The following is a 20,061-nucleotide window of genomic DNA, read 5'->3' on the forward strand; positions in this document are numbered from 1 at the left end:
AGGTAGACTCCCTTGCAGAAAGGATTTTGTGGTAACTTTATGTGGAAAAGGGAGTACAGTAATTTTCCCAGAATTCATATGTTCAAATACATATATATACCTACATTTGTATAGGTGGATAAAAATGTCCAGAAAAACTAACACTATGTACTTGTGTACTTGAACTTGCAAATAACTTCAGATGCACAGGTGGATTTGTGACGTTTTGGAGTATGGGCACATAGTCTACAGCTGTGCTACACCTTTTGCTCATCCCAGAGGTCGTTTTTGTCATGTTCTTCCTGTGTGGTGTTTGTTTATGTAGGGTGAGCATGGATACATCTGTCCGAACTCCTCAAGGTTCACTAACTAATTTGGGGACTGATTTTACTATCATGAGTTAAATCATGTAGGCTCTCAATTAACTGCTAATGAAAGAAAGACATTTCTATTGCACATAAAAATATCATTTTTCCTGTGAACAAGAGAAACAGTCTGGACACTCTTTTCTGCGTTATTGTGATAGCAGAAGAGACCACTGTGAACAAGAGAAATGAGCTTTGGCTCTGAAAAATTAAGTGAAGTATGCATGGCTTTGCATACTGAGGTGTTCGGTGTACATTTTTCACCTGCCTTTTCCTGAGGTGGAAGGGTGAGGAAGAACAGTCTGTCCTGCATGCAGATCTCACAGAACTCCATTTGTCCCTCTCCTGTCAGGGGGTAACCATCTGAGATGTTACATCATTGTAGTATGTAGAGACCCCACGAAATCTTTGGAAATTCAGTATCCTTAAGCAAAAAAAAAAACCTGTTCGAAAAAACCTTGTTCAGTTGTCTGGAAGTGGAGGCTTAAAAGGCTATGTGGACACCGCTGTAAGCTATATTTAATTAAGTACTATCATGCTGTCCTTCAATCTTGAATCTGCTTTCCCAACAACTTAAATTATTTGTATAGGTGATCAGAGTTAATAAGGATGTTCCAGATTTATGAGGCAGAAATGTACTCTAGGAAAATAATATCTATTCTTTGCCAGTCTTATAATTGATGACATTTTTTTGTGTTAGATAGTGTGGATCAGTATGTGAGGTTAATTTTCTGATACTAATATATGCTCTACACGCAAGACAGGAATCTTTTTCTTACTTCACTTGGATCTATTTGCACAGATAAATATTCTGGGTGAAGTGAAGAGGCAGAGAAGCACAGCACAGGGTTGTGCCTTCTCAGATCAACTGTTAACATGGGTCACCAACTCTGCAGTATGGAATTAGTCCTCTAGTTAAGATCATTGCTGGGTCTGCGGGACAAGAAATGGTAAACTGTCAGCTGTTTTGACTAAAGACTTCGTAGGCCGAATTCTTGTTTGTATGTGTAGGCGTGTGAGAAATCTCAGCATGTGCTGCTAGGAGCTTGTCCTCGCAGCGTCAGCTTGTGTCATACCTGTGCATTCCCCTATGCAGATGGGTGTTCATAAAGGTAAACCTATGTGCTATGTAACTATACCTGTAGAGATAGTAATCTTTTTTTCTCCTCATGTGCATGACTGTTTCGTATATTTCTAAGTATATTAAATCATCCACAGTTTTCAGTTATCTGTTCAACTGTTCTGTCTACTAGTCAAGAAGTATTGCTTTGATTTTTCTTTTTTTTTTTTTGTGTTTTAGAATCCTTTTACTTTATGAATAATCTCTTCTTTTAAGTTCCTTTGCTTTTTAATCAAGAAATTTTGGAGAGAGTGAACGTACCTATTTGGAGTGTATTGACACTAAATGTGTGACTAGCTGAAATTTGGAGAAGAAAGAAATTGAGCTCTCTTCTAGGCTGATTTCATAACTTGCACAATTTGCCTAATGTTGGGTACTTTTCAAACCCCATCTCCATCTTTATGTCATCTCCAGATGCTCAATATAGTTCTAGTATGCAATTTCGGGGGCTTCAGTGGTGTCAGGATCTTTACAAACAATTAATCACAGAACTGCAGTTATAAATGACTTTCAGTAGAAAAATAGAAACAAAATAGTAAAAAATAGACATAGTTTTTATTCCTTTTCAAGTTTAATTCTATTAGAAAAGAGTTCCATTTTCTATTTTATCCAGAAAACCTCCAGTGGTTTTCCACTAAATTCATAGTATTTTAAGACTGGGGACCACTGTGATTGATTTCTCTGCTATTCTGAATGATAAGGAACAAAAACGTCACCCAGTAGCAGAAATACACATTTATAGAATCAAATACCGTATTAGCTTGAATATTAAATTACTATAGTCTAATTAATGTTTAAACACCTAATAGATGTTAATTAGACTCTTCATTCCAAAGGGATTAACTCACCACCACCACGCTAGTTAAATAGAAAAGGAAAGCCATGTGAGAAAAATGGCAGTTTCTTGGAGATAAGGAAAAGACTTTGATAGTTTCATAGTAGCTATTTTTGACCACTGGTACTTTGGGCCACATTAAAATTATTGCTTGAATTTAACAGGAAAGAATCACTAAAGTAAATACGACAATGAAGAGGTTTTCATTCTGGCAAGTGTAGAGTAAGACAAAGAACGGAGGAGAGTGATGAGTTCCTTCAGCAGTCTCTGTTACACTGTTGTCTTCCAGTGAAGTTTTGTCTCTGTGTGAATGTGTGGGAATATTATCATTATAAAGGCACCTCTGAATTTAAGATGTGGTGGTTTTGGAAAATAAAGAGTAAAAATACTATTTTTTTAACAGTGAATGTTAAAGAAAAAAATCAGAGTTGACCTGCATGTCTGCTTTGTGACTTTTGCTCTTAGTGAGAACATTATTAAACAGTGATTGTATATTTCCCAATTTTCTTTTTTTGAGATGCCACCAACTGAGTCTTCAGACAGTGTTCATGGCATCAGTGTCTTTTTTGGGGGATTAAAAATGGGAAGAAAAGGAAGGGTTCTGTGCACACAGGGAGAAAAATAATTTTTACGAAGAGGAACAGTTTATAATTTTTCCTCTGCTCAGAAGACTTTCTTAATGGTGACTGTTCATAAATTTGTAGTCAAAGCTTTTCCTAAGTGATAGCCTAATGTTGGGTTTTGGGTTAGGGAGTATCAGTATGCTGTTTAGGTACAGGGAAAGAACACCTCATCCCTTTGCCAAGGGACGACCACTAGTGAATATCAGCTGGGCTGACTTCATAACCTCACTTCTTAAAGTGATTTGTTCATTTTTAAATTACTTGGTGGGTGACAACTTGTCATTTTAACAATTGCTATGGAAACCACCTGCTTTCAGTTTTTGCTCGCTGTAACACCATTGTCAGGAACGTGAAAACAGTAATGAATTCCTTCAAATACAGCAAGGTGGTTGTGTGGTGTGTTTGTTGTTGTTGTTTTTTATTTTAATCTCTCCCAGATTGTTTTTCTCCAAGACATGACAAACTTGACAAACTTCAGCTATAAATAAGCTACCTGAAGTCTCACAGCCCACTCTGGGTTGCTGTCGCTAATGGAATTGCAGGCTGTAAGCAACAGGGCAGCATGAAGAGAAAGTGTAGCTGCTACCTGAGATCTCAGGAAAGAGGCAGCATTTTGTTAATAGCTACTGCAATGCTTCGGACTTTGAGTTGGAGCTCGGGTGAGGAAGAGGATGCTCACGCTTGCCAAGAAGCTGTGCTGCATTTGAGTGGTCCAGGACAGAGAAGGACCTGTTGCCACACACTGAGCTGTAGGAAGACACATGGAGCCTTCCTCACAGTACTCTCTGGGGTTCTTCCAGTCCCTGGAGTTGCAGCAAATCTGAAGGGTAGAAAACAAGAGCAACATCTTCAAAATTACTCTCATTTGGCACAGTTCTTTGAGACACCCAGTCTTTCTACAGTTATTGTGAGCCATTATCATCAGCTTACAAAGCAGATGCTGTCTCTGAAGTTTGCCAGTTTTGTGATGTTTCTGCCATCATCAACACTGGCTGTATTTGTGAAGTGAGTTCAGTAGGATGTATCATCTCAAGTCCTTAGTGGAGGTTTGGCAACAGGACGAGCAGCAGGAGGATGAATGCCTCTGTGAACATTTCCTTTTGAATCCTGATGTGTCAGGATTTGGTGTGTGCTTTGGTGTCAGCAGGTTTTGGTGGCAAGGAGTTCCATGTGTAATATTTGCTATGCAGGGAATTTCCTCATAATTTTGAATTTAACTGAATTTGGAATTTAGCCCCTTGTTGTTAGGAATCAAACAGAAAGGGCATCACTGAGCTGTTACTGATACATTGCTGGTTATTTTGTTATAGCTCCTTTTATATGTCTCTTCCCTCAAATGATCCATCCCAGTGGCTTCCAACTTTCTCCATAGGAGAACATTTCTATCCCCTTGATCGTTCTTGCTGCCTGACTGTGAATCTTGTTTCATAATCATGTATTATCCATCAACACATTCTGCCTGAGGATGTTTGCTCAGCTGGTAGACATCTGACAAATTACATGCTAAATCTAGGTACATCCAGAAGGATGTTCCTCTTTGTCTGTCTGTCTTAGAGTCTCTTGGTATATTATTGAGAGGAAGTCTTTTCTACTTGAATCCTCCTAGCTGATACAAGAAGTGTCTGTGTCTGCTTTTCCTTTTTTAAATTAGGTGAGGTGGACAAGCTCTCTGACGTGTTCTTGTTTACCATGCTCTTGGTTCCTGACAGCCACAGATAGAATTTCCAGTAGCTTTTAAAATAAATTTTCATTTCCAGTATTGATGCAAATGCTGAATAGCAACAGGTCTTGATCGGATCCCTGCAGAAATCCAGTGGAAACATTTCAGTTGCTCGTTGTCCCCAACTGACTCAGCAATCTGTCAGCATATTCTGAATTCAGTTACCCTGTGGTTTCTTGTTTATATTGCTAACTTTTTAAAAATCAAAATTGCAAGTGGTAATAAGCCACTCATGGCATCTCGCAGTAGTTCTTAAAATTTTAGTATAATAAATGAGAACTCTCTTTGGCAATTTTATTTGTAGTTTTTTTTTGGCTTTGAAATAATTTCGCACTGTCTCAGATTTGTTTTGCTTATGTCAGTTTTTGTTTATGCATTTTCTAAACTGTGAACAGCTGCCAAGGCATAGGGGAAGTTTTTCTGCAGAATCAGTAAGAATATTTTACAGCTGGAACAGATTATTTTTTGTTGTTGTTTTTTTCCTAAATGCATGTTTTAAGTGTCGCCTTATTCTTTGGGTATTATTTGTTATTGACTGTCAGGGGAACTTTCTGTTCCTTTCCTTATGCTTTTTCTGTTGTTTAACTTGTTTTTCCTCTTAGATCTGAGAATGGTGCTTCTCCAAATCAAAGCCATTGTAGCTTACCTGTGACATATAAATGCCAAGCTGTCAGAGCCCTGTGGGCCTCCCCACACCCTCCTGAAGGTTCAGCTGCTTGTGTTGAAGATGCTCCAGAGCTCAGGCTTGAACTTGCTGGAGGTGTGAGGCCCAGGCACGGCTGCAGTGTAGCTCAGTCAGGGACCAAGGGTGACGACCTGAGCGGCACTCACCTCCTGAGCAAGGGGAAGCTCTTTGCAGCTCTTGTCACAACTCTGTTGTTTTCCTGGTGGTCTGGTCCAAGGTTACACAGCTGCACTGTGGCAACCCTGAGCCTGAGCTCCAGCAGCCAAGCCAGTAGGAGGGACTGGATGTGCTCAGGGCTGGACACAGCCCTTTTATAGGCTTTGGAAACTTCCCTTTGGTTAAAAATGCTGATTAAGGGAGTGGAACATCTCCCTTATGAGGAAAGGCTGAGGTAGCTGGGTCTTTTTAGTTTGAAGAAGAGGAGATTGAGGGGTGACCTTATTAATGTTTACAAATATATAAAGGGGGAGTGTCAGGAGGATGGAGCCAGGCTCTTCTCGGTGACAACCAATGGTAGGACAAGGGGTAATGGGTTCAAACTGGAACACAGGAGGTTCCACTTAAATTTGAGAAGAAACTTCTTCATAGTGAGGGTAACAGAACACTGGAACAGGCTGCCCAGGGAGGTTGTGGAGTCTCCTACTCTGGAGACATTTAAAACCCGCCTGGACACCTTCCTGTGTAACCTCATCTAGGTGTTCCTGCTCTGGCAGGGGGATTGGACTAGATGATCTCTTGAGGTCCCTTCCAATCCCTAACATTTTGTGATTCTGTGAAAAATAACAGCCTACGTTACTACTGGCGATCTAACGAATTTCAGATTGCTCCACAGGTAGGTTTGTTGTTGTCCGGGATGATTATAAATGGTGCTAGCTCAATTACATAATTAATGAGAAGTTTATGAAAATAATATAATTTTTCAGTCTGAGATAATTTATGTGTATGTTAGTGATGGGGACTTGAACTCCTAGCCAGATGGTAGCAGATCTGCAGGTATAGTGAACCTTATGGGGAGGCGACATGAACTTGAATAAAGAGGTTCAAGAACAGATATTGGTGAACACTTGAATGAATGCATGAAAGTTGTGATGAAGAAGTGTGCTAGGAGGACGCTAAAGACAGTTTTGTGAAAGATTTTTCTTTGGGAACTGTGCATTATATGACAGAAAAAAAGGGCATAATTCACTTTTTTGGCCAGTGATTATCGTTCTTTTCTTTTTGGTAATTTATGATAGAATATTAGCGAAGAGAGAGTTTTTGGTGTTGGTGATAATCCCCCCTACTACTTTCTCTCCATTTACTACTCCATCCTTTAAAAATGGCTTTTCAATTGTGCATTATTTTGCCTTTTTTTTTCTTCTCTTTTACGGTGATCCTCTGCTGCAGCGCTCTTGTCACCAGCAGTATCTCACTGTAGGGCTGCAAAGCCTACTGTACCTCTCTGACCTCTGGGATCCTGCATTCTTTAAATCTCCCAGATGGTTCATCTGCACTCTTGCCAGTGTTGAGGCGCAGGTGGATGCAGAGTAAGCTGGGCGAGATTGCGGTGGGAGGGCAGGTGGGAGTGAGGGGAAGGGATGAGTTCCCGGCAGCTGTGTCACAGCCACCGTGCTGCTTTTTGTGTGGGGACAGGGCATCTAACTTGATGAGTGTGTGTTTTCATAAGGACATTTACTGTGTTAGTAGTGCCTCATTAGCAGAGTAAAACTAGTGGATTTAGCAAATTCTTCAAGGTGTTAAAATGCCTGTGTTTGTTTTGCATTTTGGTAAAATGAAAAGATTAATTGGAGTTTCATATGCTGCTTTCTTTCCACTGGTCCTATTGATTTGTCTATTCCAAATTTGCCTTTGACACAAGGATGAAAAGTATGAATTTGCCTGTGAGCTGCTGTAAAGACAGTGAAAGTTTCAGTAGTGAAACTTTCTCTGTATTGTGACTTCTTGCATTAGAGCGCTGACAAAGCTGTGTTTGCAGTATGAAAAGTGCATATTTTTCCTAACTTGGGTGCTCTGTCAGATTTCATCTTCCAGGTGTGGCCTTTCTAGTGAAAAGGTTATGGCAATATCTGTAGAGCTAAAGCTCATTCTACATTAACATCATCTTTTCATAAGTTCGGAATGTGTCTGGAGTGGTTTGTGCACTGTGGTAATTACATACAGCAACACTGTGATTGTATAATCCTGTGCCAACTGCTTTTCCTATTTGTAGCACCACAGAAAAGTATTTTTTATTATTTTTTGTTATTAGTACTTACCATTGAACAATTCGTCACGTCTGATTACTTCTGTTTGTAATTCCCCTGACTATGTCCCCTAGCTCAAGACAATGTTTGGTTTAAAAACACCCAACCACAAACCTGGCAGCGCACTAAAACAAAAAAGGAGTCTTTGGCTTCTTTTCAGTCTTCATGTGGGGCAGCAGCACAAAGGTGCCAAGAAGCCAGCTGTAAGCAGCAAAGTGGGAATTTTTCCAGAATTGGGAGGAAATTACTAGGTAAGAAAAAGCTGGCATTGTGTCCTGTGGGGCTGTGCATGGGGGATATACCTGGAGTGCTGCTGTGTCCAGAGACTCCTGGTTCAGTGGGACTCTGTTTTGCAGGCTGTTTTGCAATAAGGATAGATGGAGACATGACTCTCTCTGCTGCCAGTGTAATAACCACTCTTTGTGGCTGCCTTTTCATTCCCGTGTCCATTTGTCTTATTTTTCGAGGTAGCAGCTAGTATGTGCTGTGTTCATGTGAGAGATTGTGCTCAAAGCTTGTGAATTTATTAATATTTCTACAAGAGAATACACTCACAGTGTATTATTTTTAACAAAGCCTTCTTTACAGTCTTACTTGAAATTACTTCTGTTGCTGTTCTACCACTGCTGTTACACACTCAAGCCTTGAACTGTCAAGGAATTATGAAGTATTTTTATCCCGTGACATTTTAAATTATTCTCTCCATAGGGGAAGCCTGTGGGAACGCCAGATGCTGGTGCCTATTTCCGAGTGCTAGGAGAGCATGAAGTAGCTGCCGCCTTTACTTCACCAACTGCAATTAGAGCAATCCGTCAGCAGGACCCTGAGGCAGCCTTGGGAAAGCAGTACTCTCTGAAAAGGTGAACTAAGGATACACTGGAAGCAGTTTCTTACAGAAACAGGCTGGATGAACTAAGAATAGCAGAGTGTCTGGGGCTTTGTCCACCTCTGTATAGCAGAATTTGTATGTATTCCTGGCACTTCAGGTGTATTTGCTTGTAAGTTTATATTGTTAGTTTGGAGAAGATGAAATCTGTTAAAAAGATTACAGCTCTAAGGTTAAGAGCTCTTACTGAGTTAGGGTTACTTGCTCAACCTTAATATTACCCCACTGTGCTTATTTATACCCTGTAATACAGTCTTGGATTACATGATCCTGTACTGTTTTCCCACATGACCTCATTTCATTGAGTGCACAGGATTTTAGTGTTCCTTTAATCAGCAGCTAGTCAATGTTATGTTTATCTCCCTGTAACTTAGTTACTTCTTATGCTTATGTGCTCCAAAGACTGAGCTGTTTGCTTTCTCGTACTCTTTTTAAGGGGTTTACCACTATTGTAGCAGCACGCTTCGAAATCGTGACTGAGTTCATCCTCACAAATCCCCTGTGAGATGAGAGAGTGGTATTATCTGTATTTTGCAGATGGGAAGCTAAGGCACGGAGAGATTAAGGTCAAAGTCTTCTATTAGTTTTCAATATCCAGTCTGAGCCACTGAACTACCACTATTTCAGAATTTTTAGCATTATATGGTTAAAATGTGTTATTAACATTTTATTAATAAAATGCCTCTCACACTGGCTTGCATCTGTGAATGTTTAGTGCTTTGACAGGTCAGGTTTCTGTGTCTTATAGCAAACAGACTACATATGAAAAATGTGGGGGGTTGTCCCACATCAAATCTTGAATAGTTTGTTCAGATGCAACAAGGACTGTGTCAGACTGTACAGGCAATACTCAGCCATAAGATGTCTTTTATCACACTTGTCCAAAGAGAAGGGGAAGATACAAAGCCATGTAGCTTCATTAGGCCTTCACGTTCTTTATTGCTCAGGAAAGTTTCGTCTATTAGTAAGCTGGATTTATTTCTGAGGTATTCATTACAAGTTAATAATTACTTTTTTCCATCTGTTTTGAGATGATTTCAGTATTAACATCCAGCTAGTTATAGTGTATGTCCATTTTAACGTGCACTTGTTAAGAAATGGAGTCCAACAGGTGACTAAAAATTCCATTTTAGGGAAATTCTTGCTTGTGGGTGTTACTTGGATGGACTTTTCAATCCAAGGTCAAATGAATTCTGCCTGTTTCAGTTTGAAATCAGTCTTACTTTTAGTACATTTCCTTGATCTATGATGCCTTCTTCACTGTTATATGGTGCAAAATCTTGGAAATGAGATGTCTTTCTGTTACCTAATTTTTGTATCTTTACCTACTCTACAGAGACTCCAGAACACATGTTCAAGAAAGCAGTCCTGAAAGAGGTTTCCACATAGTACATTTCATTCCTGAAAACTTCTATTAAAAAACTAATAAAAGTCAATACCACTTTTTAAAAATCACATTAAAAATAATAAAATGATAAAACATAACAAAAGATAATAAAAAGATAATACTAATAAGGCACAGAGTTGGTAGGCAATGCCAACTTCCAGTATACAAGGGACTACTTGATTTACAGAAGTTAATTGAATTTTAAGCAGATTTGCATTCTTTTGAAATGACATAAGGTAAAAAAAAATTCTGTTCAGAACTGATGCTGGTGGCGTTGATGTCCTCTGCGCAAAATTATATGTGGGGTTTCCAAAAGTTCTAGTGCACATCTCAAATTCCTTGTTGGCTATTGGAGTAAAATCTTGAAATTTGTTTGCCTTTGACACAAAACATTACCTATGTCTTAAACACAACCCAGATGTTTAATTTGTAATACTGTAGGATAAAAGCCCTGTTTAGCCACATGCTGCTGGAGCAGGAGAGTCAAACTCATTTTCACTAGGGGCCACGTCAGCCTCGCAGTTGTGTTCAAAGGGCTGAATGTGATTTTAGGACTCTATACGTCTAGGAGTAGTTAGTTACAAGCTTCCTTGGCTTTCTTGACTTAAGGTCAATTGCGAATGTTCTGCCATTTTATATCAAGAGGATGTAGAGATTCTAGCTTATTCACCTGATACCAGATATTCATGCACTTGATTTAGGAAGAAATATGAGAATGCATAAAAACTGTGTAGAAATAATGAGTACAAAGTAGATTAGGAACTCTCATGTTCTGTTTCATAACACAGGAACAAGAGGACATGAAATTAAAGTAGCAAATTCGTAACTATTAGAAGGAAACACTTTCTCAAGTAATTGATGTCTCTCACATGCTGCTAGAGGGTGTATGATTAAGACCCAGCTGCATTTGTGAAAAGTCTTTGTGGAGCTCCCCTTTACCCACACTCTGAGAAGCTGAGCTGCAGTTGTGTTCTGTCTCTTGACTCTGTCACCCAAACCTCCAGTGCTTGGATTCTCATGGCCAAGGTAAAATCTATTCAGGGAGGAAAATGAACAAACACATCATAAAATCATAACTAGTTTGGGTTGGAAGGGACCTCTAAAGGTCACCTAGTCCAACCCCCTTGCAATGAGCAGGGACATCTTCAACTAGATCAGGTTGCTCAGAGCCCTGTCCAGCCTGGTCTCGAATGTTTCCATGGATGGGGCATCTACCACCTCTCTGGGGAAACTGCCGGTGTTTTACCACCCTCATTGTAAAAAAATTCTTGCCCATGTCTGGCCTGAATCTCCCCTCCTTTAGTTTAAAACCATTACCCCTTGTCCTATTGCAACAGGCCCTGCTAAAAACTCTGTCCCCATCTTTCTCATAGGTCCCTTTTAACTACTGAAAGTCCACAAAAAGGTCTCTCCAGAGCCTTCTCCAGGCTGAATAACCCCAACTCTCTCAACCTTTCTTCATAGGAGAGGTGTTCCATCCCTCGTCAATGGAGAAAAAGCAGATGACCTGAAAGTATTATTTAATTTTACATGTTAAAGTGTCTGCAGTCTCCGGGTGCATTAAGAATTAGTAAGAATTCTTCCTTTCCAGTTTAAATTAAGAAGTGCAAATGACTCTTTATCACTGTCTTTGCAGGAAGAAACACTTATTTAACATGATGCAAATAGAGTTTTTCTTTTCTAGAAAAAAACTTGCGTATGCATTCCAGAATTAAAAGAACTGCCATGATCTTTTAATTTGGAAAAGTGCAGCTCAAGTTATTACCCATGTGAACACTCCTGCTTTTAGGAAATGGTTTGGAGATGCGGTTTCTTTTTTGCTTGGAGTGACACCAAAATGTACATGCTGTATTGAACAATTTAAACTACATCAGGGCTATTAGGGACTTTGATCTGTCCCCTATATCAGGTGATACTTCAAGTCCAATCTGCTGGACTCTTGAATAGGGCCTAAAAGCTTGATTGCACTGAATTTTATGTTAAGAGTGTAAGTTTTTCAGAACAACAGCTTAGGACATATATATTTAACAGAGAGGTTTTAAGACATTTTCTTCCCCTTTAACTCCATTGCAGTGACAGATGATTGCAGTAACAGGTGCACTGGCATGCTTTCAAGTTTTAAGTGGACTGTTAAAAAATTGTTCAGTGGGACATCTTGTAACCATTGCAATTTCTCTCTCTTGCTATACTGTGTGACAGGAGAAAATAATTCCATAGTTCTTTCACTTTGTTAGGCTTGTGGCACTTTGCTCTCATATGCTTTTTGATGGTTTTGTGCTGTAAATTTGCCAAGGAGCTAATTCCTCTCCTTTTCACATCGTGAAGTTGTTCTTGAGCCTGCAAATTATTAAATCTGATTGTTAAATTCAGAAGAGAGGAATTCTAGTTTTGGCTCAGAGGAGAACATGACGTCTTAACTTTCTCATCAAGTCTGTTAAATTCTTGGTATTTTAATAGCCCTATTTTTAAAATAAGGTCATTGAACAGAATTTTTCACCAGTTTATAAAGTTAATGAATTAATAAATGTAGGTTTTACATTATAGCCGAAATGTTGTGTTTAATATGCCTAATTATAGAATATTCCATATAATGTAAATTGAGAAGTACTTAACAGGAGTGCCCTGAATGTAAAAATGAATCTTAAAAAACTTTTCATAAAATATGTATTTGTGGTTTTTACTTACACAATATTTTGTTCTCCTCTATCATAAGTGTTGATCTATGATATAACTTCCAGTTAGCTGTTAACTGTAATTATCAGCACTGGCTTGTACTTTACAATAAAAAGCATTCAAGTACGAGATGTTGATTGGGGTCACACTCATTATAATAATTATCTCCTAATGTGGGAGATGTGCTCAGAAAGCAGTTTGCCAGTAATGTTGAGTAGTTACGGGTATAGAAAACTATGCTTATTTGATGTGAAAGGTGCTTATACCTTTGACTCTCTACCTTCTGTTCCAAGAAGGAACTTACTCCAACCCATCTTGGATTGTCAGAAAAGAATGTTGGTTGAAACGTTCTTCTGAACTTAAGGAAATGGAATTATTTTGTCTGCATGTTCAAGTTCAGGATGAACTTGATGTTCTGATGTTCAGAAGTTCATGACTAAATGTACTGTCAGTTGATTTCCATATATCAAAGTTGGCTACCTCTATGATTGTTACTTCTGCTTAATTCACAGATAAGACCATTCTCAGTTCATTATATTTAACTTGTGCAGTGTTCTTACCTTGGTTATCAGAGTTCCCAATAACTTTTGCTTGTGGAAGTTTCTCTTCCTGTAGTCTTAATTATGGATCTGTAAATGGATCTAAAATACAATAAACTCATCATGTTTTTGATGTTGAGGCTAAACAGCACTGAAAAAAAGGCTTTTAAATTTTAGGGCACGTAGCTTATTGCAATTAATAATGTTTCATCCCATGTTTCACTTATGTTGCTTCCAGATGTAGCTTTATTCTGTATATTCTTCTGCCTTGTGTCTGCACAGCAAGCAGGTCACTACACTAGTCCTTACACAGTGAGAGGCTGCTTTTCTGATAGCAGGACGTGCCTGTCCTCTGGAGAGGAATGGGGTGAGAATATTCAAAGTATGCCTTTTGGCTTAGGCAGCCTTGCTGTACAAGGTCTGTGGTCTGTAGATAAGAAGCCTTTGCTATTGCGAGGTCAGACTTTAGGTTCCTAGAGATGACAAAATGTCCCTGACATTAATCTGGCTGTGGAAGGGTGTGCTGCAATCCTAACAAGGGGCATTTTGGAGAAGTGTGTTATTGGGTCATGTGAAGGTACATTCATATCTTAATGAGGCATACAGTCATCTCAGAAGCCTTGAGGATTGATGCAGTACTTGGCAGAATGTCTCTGTAGTTTCTGTTAACATGAGAGGCTGTTCATAAAATGTTGAGTCACTTGTGATGTGAGTGTATACCTGTGCACTGTCACTCAAAGAAAGAAAGGTTATTTGCTGGTAAACAGAGTTCTTCTGATATGGGATCTGAATCTATGTTTCCTTATCTTTCCTGTCTTCCCTCAGCCCTTTGAGGTTTTGAATTGCTCCTCTGGGTAAAATGGAAGTGCTGTCTTTGGTCATACACCTAGCACAGAGGATTAGGGAGAGGGAAGGCATGAGCGGATACTACAAAAGTGAAGCAAGTTCTTTGGTCTGTAGCAACAGGGCATGTGTGTGTGATAGCTCTGCATTCAGAATTCACATTATTCCTTGTGGCAGAATTGCACCGGGGGTTACAGACGGGCATTAACGTGGCTGAAGTGTTTCAGATTGCCACACCAGCCTTCTGGGGGAGGAGGTGCAGTTTTCCATTCGGATTTATCTGTGGAAGTAAAGCAGAAAGGTTATGTCTTAAATTTCCCTGGTTTAGATTTTATTTCCCAAATAGATTATTTCTGTTTCAAAATCTTGTACAAACAGGAATACGTTTAAGTGCTCAGCAAAATAAAATGTCCAAAGTGTCAGGTGCTCCTGATTTCCTTTTTCTGAGATGCAGGAACATCCCTTCCAAGTTACAATGCAGTAGCTGGACAATAGTTGTATCTATCACTAACTTTTTAAACAGTAACTTAACAAAGTCATCATACTGTAGCTTAGTCATGTGTTTGTTAGTGTTGCTCTAGGGCCTTGGATTTTCTTTTAATTTTGGTTTTAAATTTGAGTTTGTTATGTGAAAAATAAATCTTACCCTTTTGAGTCTCTTCAAGGTAAATTACTCTCTAAAGTTGCCTCTTGTTCTTCATGTACTATGGAAGAAGCCTAGAGAACTATTTCAGCATAGACATATATTTCTGATAATAAGAGCCAAGTAAGATAAATACCATGCATTGCTCTCAGTATAAACCATGCTATCACAAGACAGACTAATGATAAAGTATTGAATATAAATCAGCGGTTCATCTCAGTATAGTTGGCCATTCATTTTCATCTGTTTGTCATGAGTCTGAATTCAAAGTTCTGTGTTTCTACCTGAAGAGGATTACTTATTTGTTTGTTGTGACAGTGACAGAGGTGTGAGGCAAGATTGTAAATGATTCTTCTCTTTAGTACCTTCTTATTACGTGACATTGTCTGTCTAGTGTCATGAGTATCCATGAGTTTATATGCAGTTTAACAGGGATTTAAGTTGCTTATTAGGAAATAAGTGCAAAAAATCTGCTATGACATGAATAAAGCTACTGTGCAAGTGTTGGAAAGATCAGAACCTTGGCAATATACAGTAACGTCTGGCCTCTGAGTACTGATAGTCATATTTAAGAGAACTACCATTGGCAAAGAGGATCTTATAATTTTAAACAGGGCATGAATTGAATTTGTAATGCTTATTAAAGGACAATGAAGTGTGACTAAGCATCCAATAAAAGATGATGAAGTTTAAAGACTGTATGAGTTTAATACCCAGTTATATAGCAATGCCTAATTCGATGGTACAAAATGGTACAAAGTCAGAACTGCCCAGTGTTGCATCTCCTCTGCCGAAGTTTGCTGCAACATGACCAGTGAAATGAGCTTAATTCAAGTACTATGATCAGATACCCAGTGCTGCTGAATATTGCTCTGTCATCAGCATCATCTAGTAGGACAGCAGGATTACTTTTTTTTTTTTTTTAATGGGTATATATCCAGCCTCTCTGCAGGAAATGGCTTTATGTCCCATTGTTTCCCCAAAACAGCTCAAAAACTACTAAAATCTGTTTAAAGAAAACATTAGTAACAAATTAAAGCTAAAAGCTATGCTACAGTTATTTCCTTTTAGCTCTCTTTATTTCTTTACTAATTTTTCTGGTGTTTCTTTCTGACCCTTTTTTGGTATTTCATTCCAGTAGATATCTACCTGGTTCCTGTGTATAGAACATTTATTTGTTACTTCCACTAAAAGTTGCTTCCCCTGGTCTACCAGGCTCTTTGCATTCTGAAAATAAAGTTTTTTTACGTGACATTTTAAGCAGCATGGATTAATATTTCTAAGATGCTATTTTTTACTCAGTAGGATGGAGCATAAAAGGAGTAAGAGTTCTCCCTCCCCTTTTCTCTTTATCTCATCTGAGAAAACAACCACAGACATTTATTACATTTGTTTTCCTTTTTCCATCCTTTTTCATTTTTATTTAAAGGTTCAGAACGTTATTTGTAGCTGGTGAGCACTGTGATGTGGACACGCTAGAATGGTCAAAAAAGGTCTTCAAGGTACCTGTCTTGGACCACTGGTGGCAAACTGGTGAGTGTTTTAAATTACCAATTGTAAGATACGGTGAGGAGATTTTCTCAGACTTGTTTCCTGAGTCTGCAGGTAGAAATGGTTTCCCTTTCCATGAACATTTAGATAGGCAGGGTAAACGATGGAAATAAAAATTCAAGGAGGAAGAAAGTTTTTTTGGAAGTGGTCTAAAAAATTACTTCAGGATATAATTAAAACACAGCATTTTTAAAAGCTGTATAGAGAATAAAAAAGGTATTCTCTAATGCCTGTATTTAAAAAAACAGAGGTTGCATCACTATTTTTTCCAGGTGTATTTTTATGTTGTTTGCATGTGTGACTATTTTGTGACAGAAAATTTGGTATTTAGGGAAGCTTTCAGGTTTAATTACATTTTTGCACATATAATTTGTGTAATTAAGAACACACAGAACAGACTCCTTCATTTTTAATACTGTTCTGTATGGATCTCATCCAACTTCTATTGATTATTTTGGAACGTCTCCCATTGATTTCACTGGAGGAGGATTAGATATAATACTTCGACTGCAAGGAAGGAATCAGACTACCAATCTGTGTGTAACTTTGCAAAAATCCCAATTGAATTCTGAATTAAGGTTTGACCAAATGTATCTCCTAATAACTATAGATTAAGATATTTTAAAATTTCAGATCAGATTCAGCTTTTGCTTCTCGGACACGTTACTGGTATTTAAGCTAAAAGAGTGAATTATGAAAGCTTGCTCCGCTCCTCCCTCCTCTGCTCCCTTCCCAGAATACCGCTGCAGTTTTCTGTGTGTCATTGTTTTGAGATGCAAAATTTCTTTGGTCTCTCTCTATATGGAGGAAAACATTTTGATTCCTCCATGATGAGTCAGATAACAGTTATATAAGATTAGAATAAAAAGTGGAAGACTCTTTGGTTCATCTAGAATATATGTTATGAAGTGAAATCCATTGAGGAGGTTTAATATGTATCATTTTTATTAAAAACCCCCACGATGTTAGATAAATACTGAGAAAGTACCAGAAGATAGTAGTGTCATTTTTTATTTATTTATTTTATTTATCTGTATTTTGCTCACTTCTCTATGATTCTAATGTCTGTAGGCAAGAACAGGCCTCAGTGATGCAGAATAAGCAATTAACTGAAAAAGATTAAAAGATCAAATAATGTCTTTGATTACTGACTGAACTGACAGTAAACAGTATTACTATATGTAATTTTGCTTTTGTTTTTATCTGTTTCTGTGCACATACATATATATAAAATTGCCTGTAGCTTTGATGTATATTTAGAGCAAAGGTTTAATATTACTGCATTCATTTGGAAGTATCTCAAGTATCAATGACAGATCTTAAGCATGTGAACGTAATTATAGTGTGTAGAGGTAGGACTGTGTTTGAGAGTCTTTTCGAAGAAGAGCACGAGCTCAGCTCAGAGTATAGTATGCTTGATTTTTACTTTCATGGTGTGCTCTTAAATTGTAGCACAACTTAATGAGCTGAGGCCATTTCAACTACAGTGTTTGAGAGCATTTAATAATTTGATTAAACTGAAGACCCATTTTTGTTTCCAAGTGCTTTCTGTAGAAATGTGCGTTGTTGAATGTAACCAAGGCATTCAGTCTGATGGAAAAAAAGTAGTAAGTCAGAGTTCAAATCAGAGAACTGAATTTCAAGGCATAATGAGAAAGATGGAAGGAAGGATCACAGAATTATTGGAGGACCTCTTTGGGTCATCTAGTTCACCCTCCCCTTGCTAAAGCAGGGTCACCTAGAGAGAGTTTCCCAGGATCCTCCGCAGTTTTGAACATCTCTATAGATAGGGATTGTACAACCTTTCTGGGGGCAGCCTTTGCCTGTGTTTGGCCACCCTTACAGTAAATACATTTTTTTTTGTACTCAGCTGGAATTTCCCGTGCTTTAGTTCATGCCTGTTGCCTCTCGTCCTGTCAGTCGGCACCACTGAGACATCTGCCTCTTTATTCCCTCCCTTCCAGTATTTATGCACATGGATAAGATCTCCTCTGAGCCTTGTCCAAAGTGAACAGTCCTTGTGTTCTCAGCCTCCCTCCATATAAAAGATGTCAATTTTCCTGGCTATTCACTGGATTCTCTCCGGTAGCTCCATCTCTTGTACTGGGGAGCCCAGAACTGGCCTCTCTAGATATGGACCCACTAATGCTGAGAAGAAGGATCATCTCCCTCAACCTGCTGACACTTTTTTCCTTTTGCAGCCTAGGATGCTGTTGACCTTCTTTGCTGTGAGGCTGCATTGCTACCTCATAGTCGTCTTACTGTCCACCAGGATCCAAAGGTCCATTCATTCCCTGCAGATCTTTCTCTTTTCAGCTCACTGGTCCCCAGTGTGCAGTGGTGTTGGGGTTATTCCTCCCCAGATGTCAGACTTTGCATTTCCCTTTGTTGAACTTCATTAGGTTCCTGTTGACCTATTTCTCCAGCCTGTTGAGATGCCTCTGAATGGCAGCACACCCATCTGATGTATCAGCCATTCCTACTAGTAGTACGTAATCTGCAAACTTGAGGGTGGCACACTGTTTCCCATTTTGAATAGTATTCAGTTAGACCACCTTTCCTCATTGGCTCTATGATCACTTTTGCCAGGGAGTTGTCATCAATGCATTGCATAAATCTGGATTACTTGTGCCTTGCTGTGTTGTCCTTCCAGAAGATGTCAGAGTGGTTAAAGTCTCCCATTAGGATGAGAGCCTGTGGACCAGACTCTTTTCAGTGGTGCTAAATAATAGGATGAGGGGCATCAGGCACAGACCGAAGCATAGGCGGTGCCATCTGAATATGAGGAAAAACGTCTTTACTCTGAGGGTGCCAGAGACCTGGAACAGGCTGCCCAGAGAGGTTGTGGAGTCTCCTTCTCTGGAGACATTCAGAACCCAGCTGGACACACTCCTGTGTGATCTACTCTGGTGAACCTGCTTTAGCAGGTGGGTTGGAATAGATGATCTCCAGAGGTCCCTTCCAACCCCAACCATTCTGTGATTCTATGAATGTGAGACTTTTTCCATTTGTTTGAAGGAGGCCTTGTCTACAGGCCTCGCCGTGATCAGGTCTCCAGCAGAATCTTACTACAACAGCATGAATGTTGGTCTTCCTGCTGGTCTGCACTTGTAAGTTCTCAACTGGCTCCTGACCTGACTTCTGACAAGGCAGAGCCCCTCTTCACGTAAAGTGCAACATCCCCTCTTTGCTTCCCAGGCATAGGAAAAAATGCTTAATAGAACATAAGCAAATAAATGAGATTTGTATAACTTTTAAAATAGAGAATGGTCAGGTGTGGTAAGTGAGATGAAACAGAAATGCTTCTCCCAACACTATCCCATGTTCTTGAGTTTTCCTTGGGATTAACATGCTGAAATGCCCATGGGGAAGAAATGGGTCCTCCTCCTTCTGAAAGGCTTTGCTTGTCCTGGAGCACAGCAGCCAGTGCAGCAGATGAAAGCAGCCTTCCCTTCTACTGTTCAGCCACCTCTTTTTTAGCAGAATACAAAACGTATCCTGTTAACGGTGAAAAAACAAGCATTTGTGTTACATTCAGCTGTGTCTGTGACTTGGTAAAATATTGCTGAAAGTGGATTTCCTGGCTCGAAAAGCCTTTTCAATCCGACAGTTCTAAATTTCAGTACACTAGGTTAAAGGTGCTGAATGTAAAATATTTTACAGAGTAGATAGCTGGCTGTTTCACTTCATGTTAGAAATATTCAAGATTAGTGACTGATGACCCAGTAGATGACCCATAAATTCAGAAATAACAGTTTTCCAAACTATCTAAAAAATAAAATATCACAGCTATAATCACAGAATAAAAAACCCTAATCACTTCTAGCAGGAAGAGGTTGAGACAATGACTTATTTTATGTAAAGCTAAGAAGTTTTTTTAATTAAATTTTTCTTATAACAAAATTCAATTCAAAAACCACAAACTATTAGATTTTACAAATTACCTCTTTTTTTGTAATTAAATTGCAG

The 20,061-nt window shown here is 38.9% G+C and overlaps 1 protein-coding gene across 6 annotated transcripts in view; it reads left to right on the plus strand.

Moving 5' to 3' along the window:
- ACSS3 (acyl-CoA synthetase short chain family member 3) overlaps positions 1-20,061 on the plus strand; it is a 118,453-nt gene that overhangs the window by 63,319 nt on the left and 35,073 nt on the right. For all 6 annotated transcript variants that reach the window (XM_065041551.1, XM_065041540.1, XM_065041523.1 and 3 more), the window contains 2 exons: positions 8,279-8,430; positions 15,971-16,074. In XM_065041551.1, the coding sequence (XP_064897623.1) occupies positions 8,279-8,430; positions 15,971-16,074 (256 nt within the window). The remainder of the gene's footprint in view (positions 1-8,278; positions 8,431-15,970; positions 16,075-20,061) is intronic.

The sequence above is a fragment of the Columba livia genome, chromosome 1 (assembly GCF_036013475.1).
Source record: "Columba livia isolate bColLiv1 breed racing homer chromosome 1, bColLiv1.pat.W.v2, whole genome shotgun sequence".
Lineage (NCBI taxonomy): Eukaryota > Metazoa > Chordata > Aves > Columbiformes > Columbidae > Columba > Columba livia.